Raw genomic sequence first — 22764 nt, 5'->3', positions numbered from 1 at the left:
TTGAGCACAGGCTTCAGGCAGTTGCCACAGTGGACCTTTCCCAGAGCAGGATTGACCCAGGATCAATCCTGGGTCCTGAGGCCTGGGCCCCTCTGTCCCTTCACAGTCTCCACTGTCCTTTGCAGTGACACTCACTGGAGACAGCAGCGTGAGGTTCACTTTATATGAGCCTTCCTAAGGAATGTTCAGTCCTCCTTTGAATAAGTACTTTCCCACTACCTGTTCACTGCAGCATTGTGCCAGGCACTGGAAGGCAGAAACACAGTCCTGCCTTCTCAGACATCTGCCCATGTGGCTTCTGAACAGATGTTCATACGTGGGTTCTGTGCATGTCTATACTTCCTTTTTACTGGAAGCACTGAGTAGCTAGAAACCATGCCCATTACCTGGCAAGGCCACAGATCTCTCCCTGGGTACAAGTTCTTCCCAACTTTGTAAAATCTGTAAAATCCCCATCTATAAAAAGGTTGGATTGGTCCCTTGAAACTTCCTGTTGTTAGTTTGTCTAAGATTTTATTTATTTATTCATGAGAGAAACAGAGAGGCAGGGACATAGAGGGAGAAGCAGGCTCCTCACAGGGAGCCCGATGTGGGCCTTGATCCGAGGACCATAGGATCACGCCCTAAGCCAAAGGCAGATGCTCAACCACTGAGCTACCCAGGCATCCCAGTTTTCCTTTTGTTTCTAAAACTCTGTGATTCCAGGAGGCTTTCCTGCAGCACGAGGGTCTGTATTTAGAAGCCAAACCGGAGCTGGCCCAATCCAATCCAAAGTGGTTGGTCATTCCGTGGCCTGGGCAACAGCAGTGGTTACCCTTCAGCCACAGGCTCCCCCATGACAGTGTGGAGCAAGAACTTTCTTGGCTGCCCCAGTTTATCTCCTTTGTTCCTTGGTCAAGAGGAAGGGGCCTGTGTCAGGCAGCAGGGCAGGGAAGGTCACCACAGGACCTTTGTGCCTTCTTTGCAGACATTGTGTAGGGTTGTATGCCCAAGAACATGGTCTTCGTTTTAGTTTGTCAGATATATTCTTCTCCAAAGTGACTTTTCAGCAGAGAAGCCCGACTGCTGAGCCTCCAGAAGACTGTGGCCAGCCTCTGGCATGAAAAGCCCTTGGCCATTCTGGTTCTTTCTCTCTGGAGCAGTCTGCCCAGCCATCGTTTCCAAGGTCAGCTGCATGTTTTGCTGCAGCCAGTGGGGGATGCAAGCTGATGTGATACATAAATCAGAGGGGACACGTGCGTGATTCTGCTTTGGTTCATCTGCTCTGCCCATGAGAGAGTGTCCAGGCCGGATCCCCGAGGTCTGAAAACCCGTGAGCTGTGGAACTTTTCCTCATGCCACTAAGCTTCCATGGCAGTGCATTACATGTTGACCTAGACAACCCTGGGCCTACCAGCTTGGGCCTGCAGAGCTGACCAGACTGCTCTATTCTAGTCACTTAGGCACAGACTGAGCCGATGTCTTGAAGGAACAGTGGATTTATAGGTGGGTTTCTAGAAGAAACTGCAGTCTTGCTTCGGCTTTGCCATTTCATTCTGCCAAGACTCAGCATTTGTTGGCTGGGCTGCATGCTTCTGAAGCATGGTCAGGCTGAGGATTAACTCCACTGGAAACATAGTAGTTAAAGGCATAAGTGAGGGGAAAAAATGATCACTGTGGTGAGTGATTTCCCTGCTGGTGCCAGGAAAGGTTAGTGGGAGAGAATCAGGAGCTTAGTGCAGCCAGCCCATCCTGTGTGGGCCTTAAATGGGGGGAGTTTCTCTCCACAGGGCATCTAGGTGAGGAGTGGGAGCCGACGGCTAGACAGAAATAATAATACAGGGGCACCCAGATGGCACAGCCGGTTGACTCTTGGTTTTGGCTGAGGTTGTGATCTCAAGGTTGTGGGTTGGAGACCCACGTCAGGGTCCAGGCTCAGCAGACCCTCTACCCTTCCCACTTGTGGTACACTCACTTTCTCTCTCTCTCTCTCTCTCTCTCAAATAAATAAAATCTTTAAAATAATAAATAATAATAATGATGGTTGTTTAGAAGAACTCTGGTATTTTTCGTTATTTTCTCAGGAAAGGACTGTAGGGAGGGATGTGATAGGAGGGAGGTAGAAGGAGAGATTAAATTGACTCATTCTGGAAGTTCAAGGGTTAATATCGCTTGTTTCTGGGTTTCTGGGCATGCAGGAGGTAGGGGTGAAAGCTTCCAGAAGAAAGTAGCAGCTGTGGGAGCTGCTGAGAGCCAGTGGGACCCTCCTGTCAGTGTCATCCCGTGCTGTGAAGCATCTCTGCCTTGTCTGTCCTCAGAGCTCTCTTGAGAACCTTGCTGTGGCAAGCTCTTACAGAGGCTTGCCTCAGACCACTGGCCCTGGGCTCCCACTTGGCATCTGTGGAGCTGTCCTGCATGTCCGCTTACCTTAAACGTCCTTCCATCCAAAATGTCTGTCTTGGTGTTGTGCTACGCACCAAATGGTTGACCATAACTCCACACGTGGAGATGCCGGCCTGCAGTGCTCGGGCCTGCAGGACAATCCGATGGGCCCATTCACATGGCTCTGTGATGCCAGCTGTAGGCCCCAGGCCCTTTGTCTTTGCAGTCTGGTCAACTGTAATAAGAGGAATGGTGGGTAATGGAATAAGGAGCGTATTTTTTTTATTGTGGCAAAATATGCATAGCTTGTAAAATTTACCGTTTGAGCCATTTTTCAATGTTCAGTGGCATGAAGTTTGTTCACGTGTTGTGCAGCCAATACCACCGTCCATTTCTAGAATTTTTTCACTGTGTCATGCATCTGGGAGCATATGTCTTAGCTGGGGGATAATACGCTATCATGTAGAAATAGTGACTTCCCCATGAGCAAAGGCACTTTGCACACACACTGCGGATACTGCTGGAGCTTGGAGGTGAGATCCCTGGCACCTTGGTTTGGTTGAGCTTTGGCACTGTCTCCAAGGTTGTCATGCTTTCCTTGGTTAGGTTTTTTGTTTTGGGTTTTCTTTTCTTTTAGATTGATTTATTTATTTTAGAGAATGTGCAAGCAAGCACAGGTAAAGGGAGAGGGAGAGAGAAACTTCAGCAGACTCCTTGCCAAGTTAGAAGCCCGGGGTGAGGCTTGATCTCAAGACTCTGAGATCATGACCTGAACTGAAACCAAGAGCCAGTGCTCAACCAACTGCACCACCCAGGTGCCACTCCCCCCCCCCCCCATCACTGTCAGGTTTACCCCAGTCTCCAGCCATGGGCCTTTGGAATCCCAGTTACAGACAGTTGAGTGATCAGGATGTTGGTGTGCTTCGCAGTCCTCAGTCCCATGGCCATCTGTTCGTACTCCATGCAGGGACAGCAGTGTCAGTCACTTGTGTTGTCCTCGGGGCACTCTGTCATCAGGCAGCTCTGCAGAATGTGAGGTGCCAGAGAGTGCCTCCTCCACTTGACTCCCTTCCTGACTTGGCCTTTCTGGTTTCATCCCCCGACATCAGCAAGGCTCAGAGATAGCGATAATTAATTTTGTGTATTGGTTTGGCTGGACCACAGGACCCAGATACTTGGTCAAATGCAATTCTTTTTTTTTTTTAAAGATTTATTTATTTATTTATTTATGATAGAGAGGCAGAGAGGCAGAGACACAGGAGGAGGGAGAAGCAGGCTCCATGCCGGGAGCCTGATGTGGGTCTCGATCCCAGGACTCCAGGATTGCGCCCTGGGCCAAAGGTAGGCGCTAAACCGCTGAGCCACCCAGGAATCCCGATCAAATGCAATTCTTGATGTTTCTATGAAGGTGTTTTTTTGGGGGGATGAGATTAACAAACCCGTAGACTTTGAGTAAAGCAGGTGAGGGATGGGCCTCATCTAATCAGTTGAAGACCTTAATAGGAAAAAACTGATGAACCTGGAAGAAGACAGAAATCTGCCAGAAAAATGCCTTTGGATTTGACCTGTAACTCTTTCCTGGGCCTCGAGCCCACCAGCCTGTCCTGTTAGACTTACTGAGCCTCCATAATCATGTGAGCCAATTTCTTAAAATAAATGTCTATCCTTCCAAACAGATAGAAGTGATTGTGTGTGTGTGTGTGTGTTTGTATACACACACACCTCCTGTTGGTTCTATGCAGAGGTTTTCCTGCACTCCACCTGGCTTAGAGGTAAGTGTTCTTGTAGGAGAGACAGGTATATTAAAAACCATTCATAAATACAGTATGACAGGTACAGCATTAGAAATGCATGTACAGTGTTATGAGGCCACAGGAGGGCACCTGCGGCTAAGAAAGGCTCCCCAAGGCGTGCAGAATAAGGCATGTGATGCACCCCTGCAGAAAGCATCTGTGGCAGCAGGCACTGGAACGGGAGCCAGCGTCTCCCTCCCCACTCCCCTGGGCGCACCCACTGAGCCTGGTATAATCTTTTAAGCCGTACACAAGGGAAAAACCGAAGCTCCCAGAGAGTAAGTCATTTATCCAAGAGTCATGGCTGAGAGGCCGTGGAGCAGAAGCAGTGGCCAAAGGGCTGGCGGGCTCCTTGTCCAGCGGTCTGTGTGTAGCCTGCGTCCCGCTCCCTGGGGCCCTCTCAGGAAGGGAGGAAGAAATAACCACGCGGCTCGGGGTGTTCTCTTTGACTTGGACATCTATGTGGAAAGTATTTCTGTGACTCACCTTTCAAATGTCCATTTAAGAAGAATCGGGGATCGTGGCATATTTATATCTGCAGTAGAAAATCCTCAAGGCTAATGGAGGCCTATTTATCCCTCTGTGCCCACACCCTGCCATGGACTCCCAGCAGTCTCCCAACAGACTCATGGAAGATCTTGAGGCTTTGGGCTTTTTGACCCCAGGCTCTCATAGCGGTAGAATAAGCAGGCAGGGAGTCATATTAAGTGAGGCTCTGAAAATTCTGAGATGTAGTCACTTCTTGGGTTCTAAATGTTCTGTACCCTGTGAGACCACAGCTCATGCCTTCTTTTGGTAGAACCACTGCCATTTGTAGATTAGAGGCTTATGGTGTGCTCAAGAGCATATACTGTGTCCTGTGTCCCAGGTCTGCCAAGAACTGTCTCCAGCCCCAACATACTCTCTAGCTCATGCCATTTGCAGAGGGCCTCTGAGAAAGGGGGCCAGCCAAGGGGACAGGATCCACCTATGCCTTTTGTGGTCTCCCTTGTGAGCTGGAGAAGACTGAAAGGAGAGACTTATACTGAAGATGTGACTTCCACTTTCTGGGGAAAATCCTGTTGTTGACAGGTTGGGATTCCTTAGTCTGAGACATTAACTTTGCTCATTTTGGAAGCCTTGTGATATTTTTGTGGGGGTCAGAGAGAGACTGTCTCTATAGAGACTTACTGTTCTGCCTCTACTATGTCAGAAAGATTGAGAATCTGGTGGGAAAAAATTGGCCAGCAGTTTAGTTGATGTTATATTGACCCATGGTGACCATAGAGCCCTGAGATTCTTTGGGGGGTGGAGGGAGGGTCTGGTAATTAAAAAAAATATCTCCTAGCCTAGTCAAAAAGAGCAGATCTCTCCTATTTGAATGTGTTGAACTAGGCCACCTGCCTCTATAGTATGAGACCTGCGGTTCCCAGCGAGGGGTGTTGGCAGGCGGGAGACCCCCAAGGAGGGCTTGGTTTCCTGCTCAGTGAACTGACCTTCACTTGGAGGTGGTTGGGCTTCGGGAACCAGAATTCAGGATGGAAACTCCCCAGGCAAAAGGACCCCCGGCTCCCACCCCCTGCACATTGCTCAGTGTGTCCAGGCAGAGCCCAGGTGTGCATCTGTGAGGGGTTCTGTAAATGGGGTCCCTGCACCCCGTGTTTTTGGGGGAGGAGCTGATCTAAAAGCACCTCACTTCCTTTCAGCTTGACCTGTGGATTCACGACAGCTTTGTCTGGGGTTCAGAACAGGGAGATTGGCATCGGTGGAGAGCCTGCTGTGTGCCAGCTCCATGCTTGGGCATTTCCCATGCGTTACTCATTTTCTCCTCACTGCAATGTTAGGATGGAGGCAATGCTCCTGCCCTTTCCACTGCGAGGACCTGAGGCACAGAGAGGGGAGCCACCTGGCCAGAGTGCCAGCCGTAAAGTGACATGACAGAGCTGGGATGAAATGCAGCCTTTCTCACCCAACAGCCCACCCTCCTAACCACCGGGCTGTGTGAGCAAATTTTCCTCACTGTATACAAAAACCACGTATCTATTTCTTACCCATCATGGTTGGTGTTTGATTGATGTTTTAGCACCAGTTGTCACAGTCTCCCTTATCTGAGACCTACTTTTTATGTTGGAAAGAACTTGAGGAATTGGCACTGGTGTTTGTCCTTATTTGATTTTTAATCTTTTTTAAATTCTAAGTGAATGAAATCTTTTGCTCCTGACCTAGAACTAACTGGATTAGCTTGAAATGTGAGGATCAGAGTGGGATTAATTAACTAGAGTGGATTTTGCTTATGGAGTCAAAACCTGGGCAGGACAGGGGGCCTTCGTCCATCTGTTTAGTTGTACATGGTGGGGACGCAGGCATCCATCCTGGTATGTTGGATGTGGTTATGTCACAGGATGGAGTTGGCTGGGGTACAAGACATCTGTCATATCATCTCTGAGTGTCTTGGAGCAAGTAGCTGAGAACTAATTCCGTCCGCAGTCTGTAGAGTGGAAGTGACCAGCCCTCCTTACCACGGAGGGATTCAGAGGGGACAGTAAAGTATTAAGTGAGTCAGGCACCGACTGGACCAGATGGAACCCTGGCCTTCTCCCCAGGGAACTAAGAATCTACGACGGCTGTGATGCGAGTGGATGCCAAGAGCCCGCAGAATGTTGCCACCCATCCCTCTGCCGCGCCTCACCAAGATTGGAACTTTGGAATGAAAAAAAGCAAGGTTCTTGCCAGGGTCAGTCCTGCTGAAGGTTTAGCTAGAGATGAGAAGAACCATGGCACATGAGCCTGCCCTGGCCATGGGCAAGGTAAGAGGCAACGTGAGAGAAGATTGGTGGCAGGAGTCAGCATGGCGATGAGACGGTGGTTTGCAGACTTTGCTGGAAAATAATCGGGTTCATAAGCCAAGGATGGCATAAAGCAGTGGTGTCCAGAACTTTCCATTACTACTAGCCCATGTGACTGCCAAGTGTTGAAATATAACTGGTATGACTGACGATTTGAATTTTTCATTTTACTTAATTTTGATTAAATTAAAACAGCCACATGTGTGTCTAGACGCTACAGCCTGGGCATAGAGCTTTGCTATTAAAAAAAAATCACCTTTACATGCACAGGTGTCACAGACAATGGCCTTGTGAGGTACATAGAGTATAATGATCCTTGCAAACGAGGAAACCACAGCCCAGAGCAATTAAGTAACTTGCCCCAAATCTCACTGGCTAGTGAACAGCAGAGCCCACGTGCACCGAGCCCAGCGCGATGCCTTCACCACCTCCTTGTGGCGGGTGAACGTTGCTTACACATTACAGCTCTCACAAGTGGCCGCCCGTGAGACGCCCTAGCGGACAGCCTCCCACATCACCATGGGCTCACCCGCCTAATTTCAGGGAGCTCAGACCCTGCACTCCCGCATTGCTTCCCCACTGCGAGGATGCCACCGTCCACTTGCTTCCTGCACTGTCCACCTGCTTCGAGCTGAGGATCACAGCTCCTGATGATGAGTGACTTCCCCGTCCCCAGAGGTGCCCTGCTCAGACGGGCACAACAGAAACAGGGAAATTTAAAAAAAGAAAAAAGAAAAAAAGAAACAGGGAAATTCCCTGTTCCATTCTGCTCTGAAAGAGAAGTAGGGCCAGTGGTCTAGACCTGCATCTCTGAACCCGATTTTCCTCGAGACAGGAAGAGTGCCAAAACCCTAGTGACAGCTTGAGACAGCTTTGTCGGTGCATTTAAAGAGTTCTTCATCTGTCCGTTACTGCAGCTGTCACCAATGTTCTTTCCAGAAGGTGGGTGGGGCAGGGCAGGTGAGCCAGGTCCCACCTCTCCAGGTCTTGGGAGCATTGCAGAAATGGGCTATAATAGTCGTGTGTTGCCTAGGTCCCCCCAGGGATTACTATTATAATCTGTATTTCCTAAGATACTTTCTATTGTCATGTCAGTATAAAATATGCAACATGGGGCACCTGGGAGGCTCAGTGGTTGAGGATCTGCCGTTGGCTCAGGTCGTGATTCCAGAGTCCTGGGATCAAGTCCCATATCGGGCTCCCCACAGGGAGCCTGCTTCTCCCTCTCTGCCTGTGTCTCTGCCTCTCTCTGTGTCTCTCATGAATAAATAAATAAGAAATCTTTAAGCAAAAAATATGCAACATTAATTGTAATGTTCTGGGGCAAAGTGTAATGCTGTATATTAATTTTCCTTCCTATTCTTCCAAATCTACATATTTAAAAGTTACTAAATCATAGGAGCAAGAAAAACTTTTTTTAAGGAAAAGTGTAAAGGTTGGCAATGGAAAGATACATTTTTCTGCCTTACAGACACGTGTCAGACAAGCTTGTGGCTCAGATAGTAAAGTTTTCTGCAGCAAATTCCATATTCCCCAGGGGTGGATGATGCCCTGTGGGACTGTTTTAGTGCAAGGATGCTCTCTCTAGATATGTGTAAGGTGAGACAGGACTTTTTGGAAGGCACACCAGCCAGCAATTACACAGCTAAGGGAAGGGTGTTTCCTTCAGCACTGTCTTCCTGAGGCTCTTACAGAGAGCACCCGGCACAGAGTGTGAGCGTGTGTGTGAATGTCCAGCAATGCTGCCTTTCTCGGATTACTGATCCCTAGGGCAGGCTTTCAAAATTCGTTTGTGTGTCTGCTGTAGTTGTAGCAATGGTGGAGTTGGGACAAGATTCTATTGGAGGCTATGATTTTTTCATAGATTTATTCATTTAGCTAAGGGGTACAAATTGACATTTTTGACCAGCTGAACTAATTCAGTCAAAGCCAACCCAGACCAGTGGGATATTAGACCAAGGCGACCATCAACACCTGTCAGGCTGAGCCCTCCTTGGCCAGGTTCTGACTGCCCGGTTAACAGTTCCTCCTAAATTGTGCCCCTTGTTGTGGACTTTTTTTTTTTTTTTTTTGATGTTGTGGACTTTTGAAGTAATTTTTTATGTTACTTATTTAAATGTAGATCCTATTTTATATTCACTTTAAAAATAAACTCACACCAGAGGGGAGGGGGCTGGGGGGATAGGAGAAATAGGTGAGGGGGATTAAAAGATACAAACCTGAGACGCCTGGGTGGCTCAGTGGTTGAGCATCTGCCTTCAGTGTAGGGCATGATCCCAGGGTCCTGGAATCGAGTCCCACATCGGGCTCCCTGCAGGGAGCCTGCTTCTCCCTCTGCCTGTGTCTCTCTTCCTCTCTCTCTCTGTCTCTCATGAATAAATAAATAAAATCTTTTTAAAAATAAAAAATAAAGGGTACAAACTTCCAGTTATAAAATAAATCATGGGGACGAAAAAAGTACAGCATAGGGAATATAGTTAGAAATATTACAATAACTTTTTGTGGTGACAGATGGTGACTACACTTGTTGGGATGATTATTACACCTGAAACTAATATATATAGTATGTTACATATAATATTATAGTATTATTATATGTTAGCTGTACTTTAAATAGCTTAAGAAATTGCATATAGCAAAAGAGTAAAATAAACTCATTATTTTATAGCAACAAGTGCCCCAAATTTGGACCGCCCTTGGACTTTGATGACTGTCACTTGTGGCCTCAGTCTTCCTCCAGATTTTCCTAATAAGAATGTGAAGACCTTTGATTCCATACCTCTCCCCCGCTCCTGTGCTGGAATGACCCAAGTGCCTTCTCCTTGGGAGGAGACTGGACAAAATGTGGGGAAACGCCAGTGCCCAGATAGGCCCATGTGCACACACAGACTCAGCAACTACAGGGTGGCTCCTTAAGGACTGCATGTCACTGGCTTGGAGGGGACCATATATCCCCCAGGAGAGTGAGAGACTGGCCCCTACTGAGAGTGATCATCCTCTGTACACGTGTCCCCAACACAGCATCTCTAACAGCCACTTACATAGATCGGGGTTGTCTTGGGAAAGAAATACTGCAAGTTCCAAATGTACCTGTGCTGGAGTACTGATAAGGAAGTTCATTTGTCATTACGTTTAGTCATTTTGTGATGAAATTGTATTATGTTTAGCATCTGAAAGCAAACATTTCAAAACATCTGTAATTCCAATGTAGAGAGATAGCTACTTGAGGAATAGAGTCAACATATCTATATAAACACACACACACACACACACACACACCATTTTATAATCCAGTTATTTTGGGGATCCCTGGATGGCTCAGCAGTTTAGCGCCTGCCTTCGGCCTAGGGTGTGATCCTGGAGTCCTGGGATTGAGTCCCACATTGGGCTCTGCATGCATTAGCATGCATGGAGCCTGCTTCTCCCTCTGCCTGTGTATCTGTCTCTCTCATAAATAAATAAATAAAATCTTTATATATATATATAATCCAGTTATTGCACTTAGGATATTATGAACCTTTTACTATATTCTTAAATAATTTTTCTAGATCATGATCTTTTAAAAAATTGCACTACTTAAAAGTAGGTAGGTATGATGGAATAATTTTAATCAGCCTCCTTTTCATGTGAGGTAATTAGGTTGCTGCTATTTTTTTTTTTTTTTTTAAGATTTATTTGAGGGAGAGTGAGAGAACACAGGGAGGGGCAGAGAGAGGAGAAAAGCAGAGTCTGCCAAGTGCGGACCCTGATACGGGGCTGTCTCATGACCCTGAGATCATGACCTGAGCCAAAATCAAAAGTCGGATGCCTAACCAGCTGAGCCACCCAGGAGCCCCAGGTGGTTGTTAATTTTTTTGCCATTATAAAAAAATGTCTGAGATACATGGTTATATAAATATGAGGTCTTAAGTGCATTTCTGATTGTTACCTTAGGTTTAATCCCTAAAAGTGGAATTCATCAGTGCAATAGCATACATGTGTTTAAGATTTCCATCATGCTACAGAATTGCCCTATAGAAAGCACCGTACCAGGGCAGCCCCTGTGGCACAGCAGTTTAGCGCCACCTGCAGCCCAGGGTGTGATCCTGGAGACCCAGGATCGAGTCCCACATCAGGCTTCTTGCATAGAACCTGCTTCTCCCTCTGCCTGTGTCTCTGTCTCTCTCTCTCTGTGTCTCTCATGAATAAATAAATAAAATATTAAAAAAAAAAGGACCATACCAGCTTACTACTTTCACCAATATGGGAGGTTGGGGTGGAGGGAAGATGATGTTGCTGTTGGTCCACACACATTGTACATTGAAATCAGTCTGTTTTCCGAGTAACAAGCTGACATCATCACCAGCACTCCACCTATCAGCTATGGTGTTAGAATTCTTCAGGTCCATAGAAATGCTGTTGTTGAAGCGTTATGCAGGCAGTAGGCACAGCTCTAGGACGCTCACAAGGTTCCTGCCCCTGGTATGCACACACCTTCTCCCACTTACTCACTCAAACACGAATCCAGGCATTGCCGCAAAGGAATTTTGATTTCGTGGGTAAAATAATGGTCCTAAATCCATTGATCTTAGAAAGGAAATTTTCCTGGGTGGGTCTGACATAATTAGGCGAGTCTTTAAAAGGAACAGGCCCTTCATGGAAAAGAGATTATAGAAAGGAGGGATTCAACCTGAGGGAGGGTTTCCACTTCAGACTTTGGAGGTGGAGGGGCCATGCTATAAGGGACGCAGGTGGCCTCTTGGAGCTGAAGACAGTCCCTGCCCAGTCCTGCAGCCAGAAGGGAACAACTTGAATGAGCCTGAAAGGATCCCGAGCGCCAGCTGACACATGGCCTGCCGCCACTTTGCAGCCTTGGGAAACTCACCCATGCCGTTTTTGCTCTTCCAGCCACAGAACTGGAAGCTAATAAATGGGTCTTGTTTAACCCACTAAGCTCGTGGTGACTGACATGCAGCAAAAACAGATCTGAGTTTGATTTGTTTTAAGATTTTATTTATTCATGAGAGACACAGAGAGAGGCAGAGACATAGGCAGAGGGGAGCCTGATGCAGTACTCGATCCTGGGACCCTGGGATCACTACCTGAGCCAAAAGCAGACACTCAACCACTGAGCCACCTAGGTACCCCACATCTAGGGTTTTTTCAGCCAGATTGTGTGACTTTCTGGATCATTTTCTCCTCCTTGACACATTTTACTCTTTACCTCTCTCTTCACATTCTCTTCCTACCTCCCTGACCCTTCCTTTCCATATTTCCCTGGGAGTTCCTTGCCTGGCCACGCTCCAGATGCTGGTGACCCTTGACTGTTACCCAGGTGTCCTCATCCCTGACCTCCGCCAACATAGGTCTTCCTCTGTGGCTTCTGCTTGCGTGTCTCTCAGGCACCCTCGGCTCAGCCTGGTCCCAGCTGGATTTGTGTCTTCTCCACACCACCCCCTCCCACTACCACCTTCTCACTGCCTTTTCTTGTCCCTCTTTCCAAATTAGAACCCGTTTCTTGCCTTACTGCCTGAATCTGACCTCTCCCTTAAAAGTAGGAACAGTGTTGAAGACCAATTTCACTTTCAGGGAAATTGTGAAAATGATTTTGTTTCCTTAAATCAGAAGAGAAGAAAACCAAACACTTTTCAAGTTGAAGAAACTGCTTTAATATATCATGTTAATGTATTTGTCTTTATGACAGTGCAGTTGGTAGAATGCAACTTAAGAGGGGTCCACAGAAGCAGAAGACCCATGAGAGTCCCACATAGCCCTGACCCCACCTAGTTTCTAAGGATGTGGACATTTGTACTGATGGTGGCATGCGTCACCTTACCTGTGGCCCTGAAAGTGGGGTAGGTGCTTTTTGAGGTGATCTTAATGGATGGAGCTTTGGTTCCTGGGAAGGGTTGCAAATCGCTGGTGATTTGGAGCTGCTGTGTTGGCCATGCCTGCCCTGGCAGGGGTCGTCTGAGCTGGGAAGTTCTCTCTTGCCTTCAGCTACTTGCCTCTGTGTTTCGGTACTTGTCTCACGATGAATAGAAGTGGCCAGTTCCTCCAGCAGGTGTGAGGGATTCTCTGTCCCCTGGTCAGGCACTCTAGTTCCATTCTGAGTGTCACCCCAAGGGGACTGTGACAGGTCCATGCAGCCCCTGCGTGCCACCCCATGGCCCACCCCACGGATGTGCGCACTTCCAGAGAGCAAAGGGAGAGCACGTTGGTCAGAGCAACTGAATCTAGTCTGGGAATCAAAGAGATGACATTTTGAAGGTGCGTCATGCTTTGAAGCCTGTTAGCCAGGAACCCAGGCAATCCACCTTCCAGAGGGCTAACTTTAGTGCTGAAAATGCATAGATGAGTCTTTGGCTCACGCAGTGCCCCAGCCAGGAAGCCACCCTGGCAAGAACCTGTTAGAAACATGTGATCCTCTCTAGGCTATTATAAGATCCAAGAGAGAATCAGCGTTTTCTGAACCCTTTGCTGTCAGAACTGCAGCAGGGCAGTGTTGTTCTGACATAGGATCAGACCTGCTCATGCCAGTCTCATCCCATCATGAATAGAGGGCTGCACGCTGGGGATCCCTGGGTGGCTCAGCAGTTTAGCACCTGCCTTTGGCCTGGGGCGTGATCCTGGAGTCCCAGGATTGAGTCCCACATCGGGCTCCCTGCATGGAGCCTGCTTCTCCCTCTGCCTGTGTCTCTGCCTGTCTGTCTGTCTGTCTGTCTCTCTCTGTCTCTGTCTCTGATGAATAAATAAATAAATCTTAAAAAAAAAAAGAGGGCTGCACGCTTTTCAGGAGAGGGCCTTGCCTACTGTGCAGCTTTGGTGGGGCATCTGAGGTTGGCGTGTGTGCAGCTCTGTTCTTCTCTCTGATGCCAACATGTTTCCCCTGCATCTGAAGCTCAGACCCAGCTAAACACTAAAGTGCGTTGAGGAACTCTCAGAATCCTAGCATTGACAGGGACTTTGGTGGCTGTTGAGCCCTCATTAGCTGTGCAGACCTTCAACCTGGCCTTGCATCTCTCTGAGCCACCCATTCAGTTGTGGGTAGTGCTGAGGGCTAGTGGGGGTTCTGATGCTTGAACGCAGTGTTTCCTAGCCATTTGTATGTAGTCACTATGCTTCTGCCTTAGGAAGATCTTAATGATCATTTTACAAGACACCTCTCTTGCCAAAAGAAGCGGTTCTTGGACTCCTTCCATGCTCCTTCCCCAGGCTTAGTGCCACTCCCTCTGTTAGGGGCCAAATTGTGCCCCTTCAATTCTTGTGTTTTAGTCCTAACCTCCAGTACTACAGGATAGGGCCTTTAAAGAGATGATTAATTAATGTTAAAAAGATGTCATTGGGGTCAGCCCTAATCTAAAATGACTGGTGTCCTTCCAAGAAGAGGAGACTAGGACACAGACACACACAGAGGGACAGCCATCTATAGGCCAAGAAGAGAGGACTCAGGGGAAACCAGCCCTGGCAGCCTCTTGATCTCAGACTTCCAGCCTCCAGAACTGGGAGCAAGTACCTTTCTGTTTGTGATGGCCACACCCAGCAGACTGCTCCACCAACCCAGCACACCTCTCCTTGTGCCTTGTAAAGAGTAGCATCCAGAAGAACTGATCATGGTTTGGCCAAAGAAGCATAGCATGGTCACCATCCATATTATTATTTTTTTTAAATATTTTATTTATTTATTTATTTGACAGAGAGAGAGAGAGCAAGCACATAGAGGGAGAAACTGGGTTCCTACCAAGCAGGGAGCCCGATGTGTGGCTTGATCCCAGGACCCCAGGATCAAGATCTGAGCCAGAGGCAGACGCCCAACCAACTGAGCCACCCAGGTGTCCTACCACCCATATTATTAACGAGCCAGAATCCTATTAACTTGGCTGGTCATGGCATCCAGTGACCATCTCCAAAGGCTTTCATGTTTGTTTTCTAGAACTATTCTTGCTCAATCCCATTTCTTGCATCTTATACCAGACGCAGTTACTTTTTGAACTTGGTTGTGGGATTTTACATGTGGTCCTGTTAAATTTTGCCTGCTTTGGGCTGAGTGTGCCAGTGACTGCCCCCATACCTCAGGGAAGACTTTGGAAACCACCTGGGGTGTCATCAAGGTTTGGGGCCTGAGGGGTTCCCACAACACACACCCCATTCCCCGGTGAGAACCCGGGGTTTGGATGGAGGATTTCCTTTTGAATGACACATGGGACAAAACTAACTGTCTCTAAGGTGGATATCAGGCTGCACAGTGCCCAGCATGGGTACGATGGGGTTTCAGGTAGGTATGAATCTCAGCCTTAGGTGCGAAACCCATGGTAGTGGCCACAAGAATTGGGCTTCGCTGAAGGAGAGAAGACAGGTTCTGAGAAATGTCCTGGCTCAGCCAAAATCACGTGTGATGTGTGACACAGGCAAAGCTTGGCTTCTCTATCCCTGTCAAAGAGATTTCTTCTGAGAATTGAGGCGAGAAAGGTACAGAGATCCCAAAACGAAATGGAGTCCTGCCACGTTATGTAAAAGATGTTCTATATCATTAAGCCATTGCCTGCCAGGCTGCAAGAAAGTAGGGTCCTCCCTGAGGACATCTCAGGTGAGTGTTAGGGACAGGATTAGCCCTCAGAAGATGAGCTGCTTTTGGAATTAGACCCATTCACCGATTCTTCATCTGCCTCAGGAACATCAGACACGGTATTTAGCATGTGATTGAAGTAATCTGACCAAGGACAGATATTGTGGACAGGCCTGGGTCCTCTCCGGGGCCATGTTGTTTTTTCACAGCAGAGCATCATTGGCTGTCTGCATGGACAGGCCTGCAGTTCTGTGTCTCAAAGGACAGTCAGGGGTAGCCTCATGGCCAACCCAGTGTCTGTTGTCCCTGGGGCATCTGACAGGCACAGGCGAGCACTATTAGCTTGCGACATGCTGCCGTAAAGGCACCTAAAACATTCCACAAGAAGAACTCCAGTCCCTTAAGGAGAACAGTAGTTAGTACCCATATGACAAATTCTTCACGACTTGGTCAGTCATTGGGTGGACCGGACTCTTCTCAAATCCATTCCCGTTTCCAGTGATCTCCCTTTTGGTGATGTTCCTGGAAGGTGTTCATGGGACAAAGAGTGTAAAACTTGCTTGCTAATCCCAGTACAACCTCTTTGCTGGTCCTAGCAACTCAGGGGAGTTTTGAATCCCTGCTCCTGACTTCTCTTCTGCCTGTATGGTGGCTACTCTGAATAATAAAGGGCAACAGTAAATACAGATGCACTTTGTGTGTTAGAAAGCTGTGTTCAGGGGTGTCTGGGTGGCTCAGTCGGTTAAATGCCCAACTCTTGGTTTCAGTTCAGGTCATGATCTCGGAGTCATGGGATCGAGCCCCATGTCAGGCTCTGTGCTGAGCTTATAGCCTGGTTAAGATTCTCTCCCTCTGCTCCTCCCACTCCCACACCCCCCAAAACCAACAACTGTATTCAAATGGAAAGTACAGGGACAAGCTTACAGGTGAGGTGGCCTTAAACTTTTATTTAATGTAAATTAAAGCTCCAGACTGGGGGATGTGTTTGCGTTGACCTTAGCTGCCAGATTCGCTACTTGTAATAGTTTGACCCTTTTCTTCTCTACCTTGACATTTCTAAACTGAAAAGTTCTGCCAAGCCACCAGCTGCCTGGGCTCCATGGTGGCCTTGGGAGTTCCCCATGGCCTCTACAGGCTGAGGAGGCAATGGGGTGGGAGGGCTGCAGAACCAGCAGCTCATGGGAGAGGTGGCTTTTGCACCCAGTATTGGCCCAGCGAGGGCAGCCTGTGCTTTCTGAAACCTTGGGCCCCAGCCTGACATTCCATGAGCTCATGTGATTCCTTTGTATTTCTGTTCAAGATTTATGTCCACCTGAAGGAAGGCGGGGGTCCTGATGGGCTAGATGCACTGAAGAATAAGCCTCAGCTCCACAGCATGGTGGCCCGAAGCCTGTGCCGGAACGCAGCTGGCAAGAACTACATCATCTTCACGGGGCCCAGCATTACCAGCCTGACCTTGTTTGAGGAGCTGGAAAAGCAAGGTTTGTTGTGTGGTGAGCCGGTCCTGAGTGTGGCCCCTGCCCCCTGGAAAAGTTGGTGGCAGGGGAGCCTGGGGGGTGCAGGTGCGTCGCAACCAGCACACACCATAGGCTGCTTGGCCAGGGGGGAACATGATGGTTTCATCCTGCCACATGCCTGGACCCTGCTGGGCACTGGAGATCAGAAGGGACACCTGCCACCGGCTTGAGCTCTGGGGGGCATGCATGGCATGTTGGCGCAAAGCTCTACCCGGGGCACAGTTGAGAGACCATGGCCATTGAAGGGGCCTTCTAGTGGCTAAGTCCATTCGGGCTGTTCTAACAAAATACCATAGCCTGGGCGGCTTATAATCAGCAGCAGACATTTATTCCTCAGAGCTCTGGAGGCTGGGAGTCAAGATCAGGGCGCCAGGTAGGTCAGGTGAGGGCCTCTTCCAGGTTGCAGACCTGAAATGCCAGAAGCTACAGGGAGCTATCTGGGGTCCCTGTCCATAAGGGCTCTGCTCCCATTCATGAGGGCTCCACCCTTATGACCCAGGCCCCTCCCAGAGGCCCCACCTCCTCATCCCATGGTCTTGGGCATTAGGCTTTCAGCAGAGGAATTTGAGGGGAACACAGACATTTGCTCTGTAGCACCTAGACACTCCTCCTGCTAAGGCCCTGAAGTCTTCAGACCTATAATGTGACCTCTCCAGTTGACATGGATGTCACGGAGAATTACGTAGATGAATACAGGCTGCAGTGCAGCGGGCCTCAGAAAATTCTTAGTATCCCTTGGTGCTGAGGTGCTTTGTTCATCAGTTGAAAGATTGGAAAGCCTTCGTGGCTAAGACAGAAATGGGGGCTCTAGAAGATGTGGACTGAGTCAGGGAGCCCAAGAGCAAGCTGCATATCCTTTGCTTTGTCCTACATTTTGGGGATTTATATCTTGTCCACTCGGGAGAAACATAAAAAGCTTCTGCTCTGCTATGTCAGCCACTGGAATTGCAGACCTATTGCTTAGCAACGGATCAGACATCTAGCCTTAAAACAGAATCCTCTCAAGTAATGGGGAGCCAAGGGCTTCTGACCTTGACCTCAGCCACAGTGATGAGGAATCAGCCCCTGGACTCTGTGCTCTGCTGGCTCTGCTGTGTCTTACTCATCTGCAAGGTCCAGTGCCCCATTGGGCTTGGTTTTTAATTGTGGGGAGAACTCAGGGTGGAGAGAACACTATATGAAGAGGGGTTGTAGAAGTCAAGTTGGAAAAAAATTGGCGCTAATGTGTGTTAACCAGCCACTTTGGGAGAATGATGGGTTCCCACGTTAGGGGTGTGGTGAGAGCCAGGGCTCCCTTCCCCACTCGCCTGCTCATTCAAGTCCTGGCGTGGGTGCAGAGCCATGGTTCTCAATTGTCCCTACGCTGTTTGCACCAGCCCCTAGGGACTCTGGCTGCGCTGGTGTGGGCTGGTGCCCCCCAGGGGATTCCCATGGGCAGCCAGGATTGAGGAGGGGCATCGTAGCGGAGAGTCTGGCTGTCCCTCCGTGGGTGTACAGAGACTACTTTGTAAGACAGCCAGAAAAGACATTTATATAAGAAGTGCTGTTTTCATGAAGGGGCAGATTCATGAAGTTTGGATGCTATTTGAATTTTCTTTTTCCCCCTTATAAAAATGTACCTGCTCTTTGGCTGGTCATGTGTATTGATGGCTGAGCCCTGGGTGGATGACTTAAAACATACTTTACCTTGTTCGCCTAATCCTCTCCACTGTTTTAAAAATAGTTTCTTATTTTTAAATAATAAGACTGGAGTGGCTGGAGGAGTTCCTGCAGAGGTGTGAGTGGCCAGGAGTGCTCTTATTTTGAGCAGCAAGACTGGACCGTGCCACCCAGGGGGTCCTGCTCTGCACCATTTGAGCAGCAAAGGGAACCTCCTGAGGGAGGCAGCTCCTCAGGGTGTCTGTCCAGGGTGGGGTGGAGGTGGATGAGGGAAGCATGTGCACAGGTTACATGATGAATCAGTGTCAGTCTCCAGTGAGCTTTAGTCTTTGACCCAAGACCCTGGGGATGAGACCGTCCCCAGCCACTTCAGGCAGAAGTGCCGCTCCGCGTCGCCTCCAGGCATCCAGACCAGACCTGGCTACAGGGAGGAACAGACTCCCCGTGGCCCGCTCAGTGGGGCAGGCCCATGCTGGGGAGGACCAGGAAAGGCCTTGAGCCCAGGGTGGAATTTGCTGAGCCCTCCTTGTCCACACTGTGCTCACCATCCCTCCTGCTCCGCCCCGGAACCTTCCTGTGCATCAAAGGCCACACTGTTGCTCCTCCCTCGGGAGGCTTTATGTTCAAAGGCAGGACACTGGCTGGATGCATATTGCTTAATGATTATTGCCTCTGCATTTAACTTACCTCCAAGGGGACGGGGGCTCCGTCTTGCACACTGCCTCTGGGTGCTTCTGGGTGCAAGCAGAGGGCTGGACCTGCGGCTGGTTGAATCTTGGCAAGAGTGTTAAGGGGTCATGGTGTGGTCAGACTTGGATAACAGACAGACCTGTGCTTAATCCCTGCCTTTGCCCTTCCAGCCGTGAGCTTGGGGGCCTATTGGAGCTGCACTTCCTCTCCTATAATGTGGGTAGGATGACCTGAGTGCAGAAGTTTCTAGAAGCAGATAGCAGGATGGGTACCCATGCTGAGCACTGTGCCTGGCACACAGTGGGTGCTCTAAGGACGAGACCCCTGTTGGTACTGCTGATGGCTCACGTGATGGTCTCACGTGTAATTGTAAAGATACATATGGAAGTACTGGGAGGGAGAGACGGCACGTCTGGGATCCAGGTCCCCAAACTGTCACAGTCTCTTCTCTAGGACCCACCCCCCAAGCATCAGCACGCTTTCTGCACGGGGCCTCCCCGCCGGTGTGGCCACAGCTTTGTGTCCCTCTCCCCGCAGAGATTTACTGCTGCGGCCTGCTCAGCTCCAGGAAGAGTGACTGCACCGGCCTGCCCCCGTCCATGCTGAGCAACCCGGCCACCGCCCCGGCGCGGGGCCAGCACCGCATCAAGATGAAGGGGAACATGTCTCTGATCTGCTGGTACAACAAAGGGCACTTCCGCTTCCTGACCAATGCCTACTCGCCCGTGCAGCAAGGTGGGGCCCCGCGGGGTGTCGGTGGGGCCGTGGGGTTTTGGGCGGCTCTCCCCTCGGGTGGCTCCCAATCCTCGGCCGCTCCTGGGCCGGGCTCTGACCACGCTGTGTCGGACGGGGGGCGAGAGCTGTCTGGGCCCGCGGGCTGCCAGCTGCTGCTGCTGGTGGCCTGTGAGCAGGAGAGAAGCCGCGACGACGGGATTGGCAGGTGCCCCGGCTTGTGCGTGGCCGCCGAGAGTGGCGTGTACTCGATCACTTGATCACCCAGGATTCCCTGAAGAATCTGTTCTGACAAGACAGGAAAATATCAACTGTTTTATCAGTTCAGTGTCTTCCTCAGAGGTTAACCATTGGTGTTTTTTTTTGTTTTTTTGTTTTGTTTTTTTTTTTTTTTTTTTTTTGGATGTTCAGGTGATTCTGTCTTTAATTTTCCTTGGGGTTTAAAATCCATTCCTAAGAAAGGGATTTACTTAGCAAGCAGTCTCTAGTTAAAGCAACTACAGCTGAAACACTTTTAAACTGCTGAAAAGGGAGCTGGAAATGACCATGGGGCACTTTACAAAAATATTTACGGTTACATAGTGTATTTGAAAATCCCTGGTATTCCTTTATATTAGGACATCTTTCCTCTTTACTTCTGAAGGAACATTGCAAGGGGCTCAGTTGTGTGGGAGTGGTGTGGGGGGCACGTATGTGGGGCATGGGCTGTGTGTGTGTACGTGCCGTGCGTGTGAGTCACGTGTGTGTGTGGTGGTGTGTATGTGCACAATGTGTGTGTATATATGTGTGTGTGTGTAGTGTCTGTGGTGCATGTGGTATGTGATGTATATATATGTGGTGTGTGTGTGTGTGTCTGGGGTGTGTGGTGTGTATCTGTGATGTATATGTATGGGGGGGAATGTGTGCTTAATTAATGTCTGCCATTCATTTATTCCCATCCCTGACCCCCTGCACACACACTGAAGTTATGTTACATGTCAGTAGAGATGACAATCCAGGGATGCAAGCCTATGGGACCTAGGTTTACAGAGTTACGGAAAGCTGCCAGTTTCTCAAGGAAGGGCTGTGTGAAGGGCACTTAGAGGAAATGTTTGGAATTGACCTTGCAAGCTGAAGGCAAGAGTTTGAAATGGACTTCTAGACTCCTGTGACTGGGCAAGCATTCACAGGAGAATGTTCGGGAAGAGCTGTTCGGGTAGGAGCTGCCTCCCACTAAATTGTGCATGACAAATTGTAAATTATGCAATACAGTTTAAGATGGCAAAACCTTAAAACCCCAATCTCTAGGGTTGGGAGCCTTAAATCCATCACCAAGGGAACCAGCAAGGAGGCTATTGATGAGAAAGAAGAGAAAATGGGTAGGGTTGATTTTTAAATAGGCCAAAATTTGGTATTTGTGTTTCCTTCGGTTATAGTTTCCATTTCTAAAGTACTCTATTAGAAACCACAAAGTCCTGGGGCGCCTGGGTGGCTCAGTCTGTTAGCATCTGCCTTCGCCTCAGGTCACTATTTCAGGGTCCTGGAATCAAGCCCCATGTTGGGTTCCCTGCTTAGCAGTCAGTCTACTTCTACTTCTGCCCCCCTACACCCCTGCTCATGCTCGTTCTCTCCCTCTCTCTCAAATAAATAAAATATTTTTTTAAAAATCACAAAGTCTCAAATCTTAGACTCCCTTAAAAACCCCAGGGAGTATGCCCTGGCCCCTCTGGCAGCACCTCTGGAAAGTACCCCCAGGGTGGATGGTATGGGCACCCATGAGCCAGACCTGCTCTGGAGCAGGAGCACCCGGAGGGAAGGAGGCAGTGTGGAGAGCCCAGGCTGGGTGGCCCACCTCTCATCTCTATGGGAAATCCTTTTACTAGTCCACATCTCAGAGTATTTTTTTTTTTTTAATGAAGGGGAAGATATTTGCTTTTCAATGTATTTCAAAACCATGATTTTTAAAAACCACTTATTAGTATTTCATTTTTCTTTAAATGTCATAATTTTTCTGCCTCCACCCCCCCATTAATGATCCATTTTTTCATAATATGAATAATGATGTAGTGAATATTTCCATACTTTTGGGTACATCTTTGATCACTTCCTGAAAATAAATCTGAGAGTGGAACGGCTGGCCCGGAGGGTCTGAACACTTTGAAGGCTTTCAATGACATGTTGCCTAAAGACCGTCCTTACCACTATGACAGGCTAGGAGCGGACTGTTACTCCTCCTGTGTTTATCAACACAGATGTTGTTGTTTTGGTTTTTTTTTTCTAAATTTGTCAATCGTGGGTGAAAATGCTACAAAATTTAAAATCTGAATTGCATGATTATTGATGAGGTTGAGTGTCTCCTTGTGTATCTGTTGGCCAACTTTCCATGATTTCTTCTTGTCCACCTTTTCCTTTGAGGCACTTGTCTTATTGAAAGCAAATTTTATGCCTATAGCAAGTATTTTTCTGTATTTGTTTTCCCTTTGTGCTTTTATTTATTTAACAAGTTGTTTTTCATTCTGCATGGGAAGATCTGCCGATCATATTCTTTGTTCTTACAAGAGCTTTGAAAGTCCCTGCTCTGTCCAAGGGGCGGGATGAGTGTTAGATCACCTGGTTGTCTTACAGTGTGATTTTTGTGCTCTTTACAGTAACCCCCAGCCATC

The 22764-nt window shown here is 48.5% G+C and overlaps 1 protein-coding gene across 1 annotated transcript in view; it reads left to right on the top strand.

Annotated features, from left to right (window-relative positions):
• PGBD5 (piggyBac transposable element derived 5) overlaps positions 1–22764 on the top strand; it is a 106794-nt gene that overhangs the window by 77706 nt on the left and 6324 nt on the right. The window contains exons 4-5 of the mRNA XM_055308700.1: positions 16825–17005; positions 19928–20125. Of these exons, the coding sequence (XP_055164675.1) occupies positions 16825–17005; positions 19928–20125 (379 nt within the window). The remainder of the gene's footprint in view (positions 1–16824; positions 17006–19927; positions 20126–22764) is intronic.

The sequence above is a fragment of the Nyctereutes procyonoides genome, unplaced genomic scaffold, assembly GCF_905146905.1.
Source record: "Nyctereutes procyonoides isolate TBG_1078 unplaced genomic scaffold, NYPRO_anot_genome, whole genome shotgun sequence".
NCBI lineage: Eukaryota > Metazoa > Chordata > Mammalia > Carnivora > Canidae > Nyctereutes > Nyctereutes procyonoides.
This window is presented reverse-complemented; position numbering and strand designations above follow the sequence as displayed.